At 41.0% G+C, this 13,237-nt stretch overlaps 1 protein-coding gene across 1 annotated transcript in view; it reads left to right on the forward strand.

The window, feature by feature from the left end:
* The first annotated feature begins 79 nt into the window (after positions 1-79).
* LOC139118926 (galactosylceramide sulfotransferase-like) overlaps positions 80-13,237 on the forward strand; it is a 55,238-nt gene continuing 42,080 nt past the window's right edge. The window contains exon 1 of the mRNA XM_070682492.1: positions 80-453. Coding sequence (XP_070538593.1) covers positions 305-453 — 149 coding nt within the window. The 5' untranslated portion in view covers positions 80-304. The remainder of the gene's footprint in view (positions 454-13,237) is intronic.

Here is a 13,237-nt window from a genome sequence, read left to right on the forward strand (position 1 = left end):
GAGCTGACTATAAACGTAAGCTTAGGGGACCCAGTCCCGTTTTCACAACTTTCCCGGGTCACGTGTCCGTTGTCAACATGTGTTTAGAAACCGGGAGCAGGAATGAATATATAAACACGACTGAGTCGACAGTGGGGCACTTGGCTTTACGGCGCAACGTTGTGTAACACGGTGCACTGTGTAATGTGTGTATCATCGGTGCGCAGTTGACGTCGGCGGATAAAACGTACCCCACCTCGCCTCGCCGCCAGCTCGCGAGGCCGATCCATACAGCCTGGAAGAGGAGCAGACCCGGTCCGTCGCCATGGGCACAAACGGATTCCTTGAGAGTACGTCCCCGTCAACCACCAGATGGAAAATTCTCATCGCTATGCTCTGTGTCTTGGTTCTTGGTCTCTACACTTTTCTGCCGCAGACCTCTGGGAACGATCAACAATCTCCACAGCTGATCAGGTAGGTACCGTGTCCCGAAACAGATGTTAAAATGTCAACTCTCAGATACATTTTACACACACACACTAACATTTCCATAAGCTAGTATATTGATACCGCCGTGGCGTTTCATCTGTATTCATCATTGACACGACACAGACGATTTCATTTATTTAACAGATAATATCATACGGGCAGATGATCAAAAGAATCAAAGGAACACGCCTCGGAACTGTGTACAGATGTTTGTGAAGAAACTTCATAGAGAGGGCTGATTATTATATACCCGTTTGATTTCTTAATATCATATAAACACGGTGAATGGAACTCGCCACAATAGGCGGCGACATATACACAGACGTATAACGACACGAATATGCAATTCACGTTTTGTCCGTTTGTCTCGAGATTGTACGTGTACGGTGCTCACAACCTAGCATACTAGCAATACACCTATAACCTACATGCGCTTCTGATAATAGCCTTTGCTTTCACGAAAAAAAATGTATTACCGGTAATGGCACAGAGCTAATCACCCGCAACGAACGGAATTTATGCCAGACTGTGTGATGAAACTCGTAGCTCTTAATATCAGGTGGGTGCCCCGATTCCGCGGGACAATTACTTCAACCATTTGTGGCGCATACGAGACAGGTATATGTTTGAATTTGGAGAAATTTTTTTCTGTCGCTTCCGTGACGCACAGACCGTCCCTTGCCTTGATCCGCACTGAACAACTTAAGACGAGAAACACGCTGTAATTTTTCATGTTCCTATAAAAATAGCCTCGTGCCAATGTGTACCATCACAATTGAAATAGCATTTGTTAACAATTCATTAGCTGGTGATCGACTGAGAAAACTTACAGTGTTTTATTATGTCAGTCAATAAGACATACTGCAGACGGGACAGCATTTCATTGTTCATAATTATGCCCGTGGTTTCCCCAAGAGAAAACATACCTCCCCCACTGTCCATAATTACAGTAACACAGAAGTTCAATATTCTCTGTCCGTAGTTCCCCCGCTAGCTCAACAGTCGCTTCTGTTGTTTTACTGTTTCCTGTCTTCCGTTATTGCAGTATTCGCTTTCGTCTATTTTAACACACATGCTATCCAAGGTTTGCTAGCCATAATGATTTTAAAATACGAGTGTCATCCAGGAAAGCATGCATGCAGACATTTATGAATTTCCGACACTGCTCCATCACCGATATACAAACAACCGGGTGATTAATTTAGCATCACGTGGAAATGACATTCGATTAAGCCTTACCTATGGAATGTGTTTTTTTTTTCAAAAGAATCCATCTTTGAATCAGAATTCCCTCCACGCATTTGAAAGCAAGCACTGGATGGATATAACTGGTTTCGTGCGTGTGTTTGTGTATGTGTGTGCGTATGTATGTATGTATGTATGTATGTATGTATGTATGTATGTATGTATGTATGTATGTATGTATGCATGTACGCTTGGAGTAGGATATAGTAGGAGGTGAGGGTGCGCATTGCTAGATGAAATGGATGGATGGATGGATGGATGGATGGATGGATGCAAATAAGGCAATTTTTGTAACCGACCTAATCGGGATTCCATAATTTCCATGATAATGTCCGTGATTTAAAAGCATGGAAATTTACGACATCCTAGGGTGCAATTATCAAGGTCACCAATCAAGTCTATGGCAATGACTTGATGAAACACTATCAGCAAAAATCGGTCATATAACCCTCTGTTTCCATGGCATCGTTATACAGATGCAGAAGATGCGAAAAACGATCGCTTTCCAAAGATTAAACGGTATTTGAGGAAACTCAAGTTAGATATTAGTCGTCCCTCTAGAACGATCAGGGATGCACGACAAACTGAAACCTAATGCAAATTTTGCCAAATGAGAGAAACGATGACAGAAAACAATAGTTCTTTAAAATATATCATATCGTAGAATAATGAGTGAAATAATTGAAAAAAAAAATTGAGAGGCGTGTCTCAGTTTTAAGCCTGAAGTTCCTCTTTCATAGCGTCACCCCAGAAGTAATTTGGTAAAACGTTTTGATAACACAGCCAGACCATTTAAGTAAAAGAGAAAATGTGTGCGGACAAATGTTGGGAGGGGAAACTGTCGCAAAAACATGCAACATTAACATCTAAACAGACTAGTGCTGGACTAAAGAAGTAAAAGTGTGGATGGACGGAAATCAAAATCGTCGATGAGGGCTCCTCCGTTAGAAATACTCAAAAATTATTTTTCTGACATATTGTACATTTATCATTGCTGACATAGAACTCCAGCATCCCCCATACGACAATCACTATGGCAACGGAGAGAAAGATGATGATGATGATGATGATGATGATGATGATCGTGGTGATGGTAATATATGAATGGTGATGGTATAATAATGACAAAGGCGATGAAAATGCGTAACGATGATAGTGTATTTGAAATGCTGATAAATGATGTAGACGAATTTTTCCTGTTGTAATGATGCACACAATACCAAAATGGAATACACCCCACTTTTGTCAAAATATATCACGATTTATCCACTGAAACTTAACAAATGACATTTCAAATATTTAAAAAGTAGGCCACGATGCAGATACATCTATCTGTTGTATGGCTAACGATAGTATATGGCTGAGAGTCGTAAAATTGCACCTTGATCTGTTGATAATATTTATATTGCTTCAAACGTTGACCATTGTACTCACGCATGGCCCATCCATTCACCGAAAGCACGATTGCTATCTCCGATGACGTAAGCAGAAATCACACACTGGCAGCTCTTCTTAATTCGAAACCTTTTAATTTTTTAAAAAAAGGCGAGACATATTCTTTCGTTTTCTGGAGTTCCAATGCCGGTTCCGAATGACAAGATAGTCCCGATGAAACAAAAAACAACCACCGAGCGATATTTCATTAGTGCTGGCAGTTGATTCTCCGTTATTAGACTGGCATTTAATGACACGCAAGGCAAAGAGCCGAGGTTAATGGGAATAGAGTGGAACCCGTCAGATGGTAAATGAGCGTTGAAGGTAAATCCTGAAACGCTAGCATGTGTTCTTGATGTGTGCATACAAAATGGACTCACAGTCTACCAATTCATGACAAAAACGTATGGTAGGTACTTGAGTCTCCAAAGGATAGGGTTATGACTATCAAAGAGCTTTTGAAAATCAGTTGCATGGGCAGCCCACTCCAGCCACCGCCGTCTATTTCTGTCTATCCATCTAACAGTATCTTTGCCATCTTTATCTCTCTTTGTCTTTTCGTCTGTCACCTAACACTGTCAGCTTCTTTGACTGACCGTGTGTGTCTGTGTGCCATTTATCCTTGTCTCTTCGTTTCTCTATCTGTTCCGTCTCTCCCTTTTCAGTCTGCTTGCGTCTGTCGCTTTGTCTGCCTGTCTGTCTCCATCTCTCCTCTTTCTGCCTGTCTGCCTGTCAGTCTCTCTCTCTCTCTCTCTCTCTCTCTCTCTCTCTCTCTCTCTCTCTCTCTCTCTCTCTCTCTCGTCGTTTTCCGGAAGCCACAGGACAACTTTACGCAAGGTACACACAATTTGCAAGCGCATGGCTAGTTTGACTTATCACAACAAGTCAGCCACTACTGAAAAATGACACATCGTTAAAGGCCCTCTTCTTGATTGAAGATAAATTGATATTGCTTCGACAGAAGATGTTTCGGTAACAAGACATTAATATCATCAGACGGGAAACATGCGTTCGCAACCTTCTGGAAAAAATTTAGTATCTTGAAGCGATAATTTGAAGCTACGGTTACCTTAGACCTCCGTATGAATGTCTGATCATTAGCTCCGGCAATCTGTTGATCAAAATCAGTGATGGCACCGTGGTTGCTTGAACTGACGGGCAAACCTACTTTCAGCCTACGGTGAAATTATAAGTTACAGAAAATTCGATACAGAGTATAGATGCTAATCGCACAGGTGGTTTTACAACAAACTACGTCGAATAACATTTACAACGTTCAGAACACATACATGTATCCGACTTGTCACACTCGCCATCAAAGTTGCTTTATCATCAGAGTAAGTGCCATTGACCTTACTGGAGTAGAGTACCGGCTGGTTTCAGAGTTGATCCGATAGAAGATTTAGAAGACAGACAGATAGACTGACTGACTGACAGACTGACTGACTGACAGTCTGACAGACAATCGTTAGCTTTTCAGAATTTTTGGATGTTTACGTGCGTTACAGGAATCACCCCAGTCTCTCACTTGACAGAGAAAATTTTTACGGCAAATTGCAATGTACAAAAGTAATTCACAGATCTATTTCACGACTGGACAAACTAAATCATTGCCAATACTCCTGTTAGAAGATGGGAGTACGATAAGTAAATATTGTTCAGCTATATATATCGCTCGTAAAAAAAAATAAAATCTTTCCACCGATGAGATAAACTGAACAAAAATGTGTGTCCCGACAACTACTCCATATTACTGGCCTACAATGCACTCAGGAGCCGGGGATTATTGATCACAATTTTAAAAGTTCTCTGTTTATCATTTAGTGACATATGCGCAGCCCGCAAGGCAATTTAGTGTGAGTTCGGAGAAGAAGTGATCGTACGAAACCAAACGGGAACACACATCACCCAGACTGTCATTTCTTCTCCCGTCAACACTATTTCTCCTCTTCCATAGTTGGTTTTATTTTACTTCAGTTTACCGAGTGAATGTGTGACTGTCCCAACTGATGTGGTGAGACTTAACGCATCAATCAATTTACAGTAACCTATATTAGGTGTGTTTAACCCTTTGAGAGCCATAGTCAATTTTTGTCACCTTTACAAAATGTACCCGAGTCAAGTATTTTTTTTCCGATTTTTGCCAAAATTTTGATAAAAAACTGTAGTCAATGAAATTTTATGTCCATTCGGTCCAAAATTATTAAAACAATTACAGAAAAATTCATAAAAATTAGTAAAATGTTGCAATCAAATTTTGATTGGTTGGAAAAAATTACAGCACTCAAGGGGTTAATCGTACAAGATTGATAGCGCCTAAACTTGTGAAGTATGCGACAGCCACAGGTACCTTTGGCTTAATACTTTTTCGTCATACTAATGACACTTTAGTCGAATATTGGCCATTTTAAGCTAAAAATTATGCACTACAATACTGAACTTTGACTCCAGTGCTACTAAATATATCGCGAGGGAAAATTACCTCACTGCAGGTATACCGTTCCACGAGAGGGCTGTGCATATCCATGGCAGAGCGACATAGAAATTGTAAGTCATGGTGGATTACATACTCCCGCTGGATCAACTGTTTTGGGAGCTGTTGATCCTTGTTTCTGATGACTCAGTTGCATTTTTATTTTCATTGACATGCGGGTACTTGGGAAATAATACTTAGTGGTGACCTGGATACCATATGGCCTGTATAGGGCTGCAAATGTCATGCATGACATCGATCATTTTGCAAATTGACATGCATGAGTACATACATACATGGCTTATTATTATTATTATTATTATTATTATTATTATTATTATTATTATTATTATTATTATTTTTATTGTTGTTGTTGTTGTTGTTGTTATAGTGCAATGTCCTTACACTAAGATTGATCGAAATCAATCGGCTCATACATGTCTGACAAGAAAAGAAAAATCGTAATTGAATGGTCGCTCATTGACAATGTTTAGTCGTATAGCGACACACGTGGACATATATATGCGCAGCACAGTACGTTGTTCTTGCATAAAGTTTTCATGGTGTCGGTCAGTGCATGCAAGACCAATTGTTGCAGATGTGGGAAAATCGTAGTGATTCGATCAATCCAGCGGCCACTTTGGATCATACAAGTGGATGAGCATATGCAACTCATGGTACGATGTCCTTGGCACGCGTTTGGAATCGGTTCAAATATGTTCAAAATGGCCATATTGCAACTTATCATGACACAGAGTGACGTGTGTATATGTTTGTTATAATAGAGTTTCCTTCTATCAACTTTGAATGAGATCTGTTAAGGCATGTCGGCGTAAGGGCTCTGATCGTGACAAAATGGCCGCTTGGTGGGCCATATTGGATCATATCGCACAATAAATTGATGTGCGTATGTACCTGATCGCACATTATCGTTGTGCCATAATCTGGCCCTAATATTTTCTGGGATCTATGGTTGTGCCAATTTTTGGCACGTCTCGATAAAGACTGAGCGGACGGACAGGTGGACGGAGCCCACACATCAAGTACGCAGAATGTCCATGATTTCTCGAGCTTCTGGCACTCTCGCAATCTTACATGGATCGACCGATCTACATTCCATATGCGTTATATAATATTACTCAGAGTTCCAAGCAATGATACATGTAGTGATCACCAGACAATGATCTCTGTTGATGTATCTGGTCTCTGCGGGATAAATATGCCGTAGAGTGAAACACTGAGTAGCTTTCGAGTTCTGATTCCGAATTGCCACAAACTTTTATCGTATAACATACAGCCGATCGGGCATCGAACACTCATTTCCTTGTGGAGACATTTGTTCTTTTCTAGCTGTGGTGATCTTTTTTCGGTAAGACTGGACTTCTAGAATTATCTCACGTATAGTTTGATTTACTGATGTGTACACATGCGTCGCGAGTCAGAGTAGCCAGCAATACGAATTACACTTTGTATACTGACGTTAAAAATGTGCAGTAACCCGCGTTTTCAAGGGTTTTTTAAAATATCTTGAACGGTATGATTGATTGTGCAGTTACGAATATCAAGGGGTCACGTTGCTCTTATACAGGGTCTAGGAACACGCCTCCGATGTTACTGAACCCGCTTTCGACGCATAGATCACGGGACTTTGCCAATTACGCTGTTCGCGACATAAAACGGGCGCAATTGTAACACCGGCAAGCTTGCGACATAATCGTTAGGAAATGATTTACGGCACGGTCCATGGAAAGCGCTCCAGGGAATTGGATTTCCGAAACTGTCGAGGGCACATAAGACACCTCATAATAATGGCGTATGACAAATGAGTAACAGGCACTCTCACTTGTTCCGCGTAAACGTTGTCGCTTGGAAAAGACATTCATTCTAGACCGTTGTTTCAGCAGAGTCTGAAACGAGAGGATTTCCACACCTCATTCCACTGTGTGATAATTTATGGGTCTACGGTACCAGATTATAGTTCAATGGAAACGTACCGTTGACGATGAACTATTAGCTAGTCCGATTTATGACATCGTCAGTTACTATTGTTAGGAAAAAAAGAACCAATACAAGGACAGAAAATCTAACCTGTTTTCAAATTGCATTCAAAGCATTACAATATTTCAATTAATTCGTGTGCCTCATGTATGGAAAACTGCTCATGTGTATGTATGTATGTATGTATGTATGTATGTATGTATGTATGTATGTATGTATGTATGTATGTATGTATGTATGTATGTATGTATGTATATATATATATATATATATATATATATATATATATATATAATTATATATAATCCCATGGTATTTTTCTCTGTTTGACGTCATCGTATACGAGTGTTTTTCGCGGAGCCGCACAACTTCTCGCCTTCGGATCGAAGTTGTACGGCTCCGCGAAAAACACTCGTATACGATGACGTCAAACAGAGAAATATACCATGGGATTATATATTTATCACATGAACAGTCTTATTATTTTTCTTTTGACGTAGATGGATTAAAATTATCGTAATAAATTGCATGAATTTCGTCGCGATTTGTGTTTTACTTACGCGGATTACTTTCATTTAAAGAGTAAAGCGGCCCGTCACCCAGGAGATACTTTCATTCATAAATCCCATCAAGCTGAAATTTGCTACACTAAAGGGTATCTCCACCAACCAGACGTACGGATTCGGTCACGTGAACGTGTCAATCATTGTCTCGCGCTGTACCGATGCCAAGGCAAGTTGGCCATCGGCGGACATAGCTTTCACCGTGCTAGCGACGGATAATCATAGTATTCAGAGTTACTTAGAATATTTACAATTATATTTATGAAGTAAATGAGACGACACGATCGAAAAAGTAATTCTCATTCTCAGAGATGCCGTGGCTTTCAAAATATCACAGAAGTTTACGACCTTTGCGAGCGCGAAAGATTCCGTTCGATGACACACTCATTGCATATGTCTGTGCCCACAACGTTGCCGTCACCGGTCTCTGCCGCGGCCGGTGTCAAATCGTCCGGCAACTCGTCAATCCCGATCTCGGTCATCAATGTTTTCGTCTTACGAACTTTGATGTTTGCATTGACACATATCTCGTCCATGGATACATCCTAATTTTGTTGACGGGAACTCTGTTTTGAACTGTCTGAGTCAACTTTCGAAGTACATGGGATTCCACAGCGCTGCACACAGCTCGACAGCTTATGTCTTCGCTACAGCATTAGGCCTATGCCGCGCTGCAAGTTTGATTCCGAGCGAGACTTTACGGAGTTTTTGTGTGATTAAGGAAATTGATCGTTGTTAGTCGAATGACTTTAGGCTTGTGCCTCCTATGTCGCTTTCCGAAGATTATACTATACTCATTTATTCAGTTTGAGGTGTACGTTTCGGTTTTATCGCCAACCGGGATCGCCAGGTACGACGTCCACACGACTCGACTGGAGCCGAGACGTTACTGAGCCATTAAAATAACGATCGTCGGTATCTTCATTTGATTCTCGGGAAAAGCTATTGTTTTAGCGACTTGAAATTTCGTTCGACAAATATGCCTTCTATGTTTCCATGTCTGGATTTATCGGGTCACCTTTTTGTAAAAATAACGTTCGAGCTAGCACGGCACCGATCACAACAAATCTATTCGTGTCGCGACGACGCCTGCATGTATGAACGGTACCATGAAAGAAAAAAGTTCCGGTTGATGACGTACAACAGGGGTAATTCGGATTTCTTATCCGTCCTGTTCTACGTCACACAGGTGGGAATTCGGGCCAGTTCATGTGATAAATATATATATATTTATATATAATCCCATGGTATTTTTCTCTGTTTGACGTCATCGTATACGAGTGATTTTCGCGGAGCCGTACAACTTCGAGCCGAAGGCGAGAAGTTGTGCGGCTCCGCGAAAAGCACGAGTATACGATGACGTCAAACAGAGAAAAATACCATGGGATTATATATTTATCACATGAACAGTCTTCTTATTTTTTTTTTGACGTGAATGGATCAAAATTATCATAACAAATTGCATGACTTTCGTCGCGATTTGAGTTTTACTTACGCGGATTACTTTCATTTGAAGAGTAAAGCGGATCGTCACCCAGGAGATACTTTCATTCATAAATCCCATCAAGCTGAAATTTGCTACATGAAATGGTATCTCCACCAACCAGACATACGGATTCTGTCACGTGAACCTGTCAATCATTGTCTCGCGCTGTACCGATGCCAAGGCAAGTCGGCCATCGGTACGGTGGTGGACATAACTTTCATCGTGCTAGCGACGGATAGCCATAGTATTCAGAGTTATTCAGAATATTTACAAATAGATTTATGAAGTAAATGCAACGACACGATCGAAACAGTATTCTCATTCTCAGAGATTCCGTGGCTTTTCAAAACATCACACAAGTTTACGACCGTGGCGAGCGCGAAAGATTCCGTTCGATGACACACAGAGTATATACCTCATTCTAGCCCTGCGTACGATGCTGTGTGTTCCGCTACAGCTAATAGCCCCGCGGGGCTATTAGCTGTAGCGGAACACACAGCATCGTACGCAGGGCTAACCTCATTCACGATCCCACAACGCTGCCGTCACCGGTCTCTGCTATGCAGGTGTCAACTCGTTAATTCCGATCTCGGTCGTCAATGTTTTCGTCTTAAGGACTTTGATGTTTGCAGTGACATATATCTCACCCGTAGATACATCCTAATTTTACTTGACGGAAACTCTGTTTTGAGTGTTGCTGAGTCAACTTTCGAAGTACATTGGATTCCACAGCGCTGCAATGCATACTGATGTCTTCTCGCTAGCGCTACAGCCTTACGCCGCCGCGCTACAGGTTTGATTCCGAGCAAGAATTTACGGAATTTTTTGTATGACGAAGGAAATTTATCGTTGTTAGTCGAATGACTTTTTGCTTGTGCCTGTATGTCGCTTTCCCGAAGATTATACTGTACTCATTTATTCAGTTCAACTTCCGTTGAGGTGAAGATTTCAGGTTTATCGCCAACCGGGATCGCCAGGTACGACGTCCACATTGAGCCTTACGAGGCGACTCGACTGGATCGGCGGTATCCCCATTCGATTCTCGGGAACAGCTATAGTTTTAGCGACTCAAAATTTCACTGGACATGCCTTCTATGTTTCCATGTGTGGATTTATCGGGTCACCTTTTTTGTAAAAATGTCATGAGAGTACGGCATCGATCACGACAAATCGGTCTATGTTCACGTCGCGACCCGCGTACCATGCAAAAGAAAAAAGTTCCGGTTGATGACGTACAACAGGGGTAATTCAGATTTCTTATCCGTCCTGTTCTACGTCACACAGGTGGGAATTCGGGCCAGTTCATGTGATAAATATATATATATATATATATATATATATATATATATATATATATATATATATATATATACGTGCATATGTATACATCTATGTATCTCTGTATGTCCGTCCTCAATAGGTCTTCTGAACTCCGAGTGGTATGTCTTGAAATGTAATGCAAAATCTAGTAATCTGAGTTCTCTAATCATTGGCGTATTTTAATCAGGTCTGGTCATGATTGCACTGAGGCGAATGCCCTTTTCTCGTTGCCGTTCGCTGCTTTACAGTTCAGAGTACGAGTAGGCCTAAATAAACTCTAGATCTGCAAAGTGGAACTACAGCACCGAGGGCAGCTTTTATGACACAAAGCCACCGGGGATCAATCAAAAATGAGAAAATAAACCAAACAATTGCGCTGAGGCATCCAGTACTGAGTTCAGTCAAGCGTCATTTTAAATAATTCAAGTTGAAAAAATCCTAAATGCGTAGCCAGGTGGTGACTCGCTACCGAACCCATCTTGATCGATGATCTTCTCAACTCTCTCTGACGTACGGTGTTGCATCACGTGACTAGGGGAAAAAATGTTCGCCTCGATTAGCTTGCCTGGATTACGGTTCCCTTGTGGCCCGTAAACAGAATCTTACATCCTGGGATTTGGATGGCTCTGTTGCGCAATCTAAAGCCCTTGTCATTGTAACTGCAAGTGACATTTTTATCGGGTTACAAATACTATAAAATAGGTACTGTTTTATTCTCTTCCTTCGCGCCATAAATTATTAAACAGCGGAGCATGATTATTCTTATGGGCCTCGCTTCTGTGAAAAATTCCTCGGCGCAGAGGACACAGGTGTAGATGAAAGAATTTATTTATTTATTTATTCACTTATTTATTCATTTCCATTTTGTTTTTGAACGCCAAAATGTTAACCAACGAATCGTCTACACTGATTCATATACAGCATAGCGATTTTACTCTACAGACCGACAAACATAATACATTATTCCTGCTGTGTGCATCCACTCACTGGCTATACGCCGTTTTTGAAATGGGTCAACGCACTTCTTTCAACGTGTCTGTGACAGTTTGTCCGAGACAGGTTGACATCTGATTGATTTCTTCATGCATGATTTAAATTTCCTCATCGCAGTGAGACGAATGACGTTGTAATTTACAAAATTGTCATGTCCAATCGAACCACGGAAAATCTGTGGGCTTCCAATATTACCACTCGAAGGAACCTTTTGTATTCCTCGGTAAAGACTTAGAGATGTGATGAAAAGATCGATTACACACTTTTTTGGATTTATCATCTTAACAACAAGCTCCTAAAGTTAAGAAGACGAAGGGATCTTTAACAAATGCTCAAATGTTTTGTTTTTAACTGAACTGTCAAATTCAACAGTGGAAAGTACAGTCAGGTTTGTGACACATGGCCGATAGCCAGATAAACATTTGGTATAGGAGAAGGGAACTGAGGGACAACAAAAAAACAAAACAGATAACGGGGTCATCTTACAGATGTCGCGAATTAAAGATTATGACATTGAATTTGACAGGAATATACAGCAGCTTTGAAGAGACTGGAGTGATTCAAGGCGAACTACGAACTCGCCAGGGTCAAAGGTTGGTGACTTTTGCAGAGTGCGGAACGACCTTCGGGATTCTGCCAGCTGCATGGTTTTCTCAGTTTCAAGGCCAAGAGGTGCATTTCACCTTTCAAATGTCGAGGTCATAGCGCCATGCGGGAGTATGGTGTATTAAAGTTTTATTTCTCTCCAACGCAGTGAATTTACGTTAAATTGAACACATCTAATTCAATTGGACGAGAGTTTGCGCACGCGCGTGACGGGTCAATGAATGTGTCAATAGTGATCCATAGACAATACGTGACAGCACTAAAGCGCTCAAAAACATAGCGTATAGTTGGAGGATCGATCGTGTACGAACAGCTACGACTAGACTGTGTGACACAGCTAAACTGTACAGAGGACGGCTCTATAGAAGGTTTGGACGAAAACGAAATTCTCCGCACTGTTTAAAATTTCTCTCTACTGTTTTTCAAACAGTAGAGAGACTTTAAACAGTAGAGAAAAATTTTAAACAGTTGAGAGAATTTTAAACTGTGCGGAGGATTGTCGTTTCCGTCAAAACAGTACAGTGCTCGGAAGCTCAACCACGTAGTGTCAGACCTACAGTACTTTCAACATAATCTGGGGTCAAATTGTTTCGCGTATCGATGCAAAAGCTTATCATAACAAGTTCTATTCAAAAAAAGAAGAAAGTTACA

The sequence above is a fragment of the Ptychodera flava genome, chromosome 19 (assembly GCF_041260155.1).
Source record: "Ptychodera flava strain L36383 chromosome 19, AS_Pfla_20210202, whole genome shotgun sequence".
NCBI lineage: Eukaryota > Metazoa > Hemichordata > Enteropneusta > Ptychoderidae > Ptychodera > Ptychodera flava.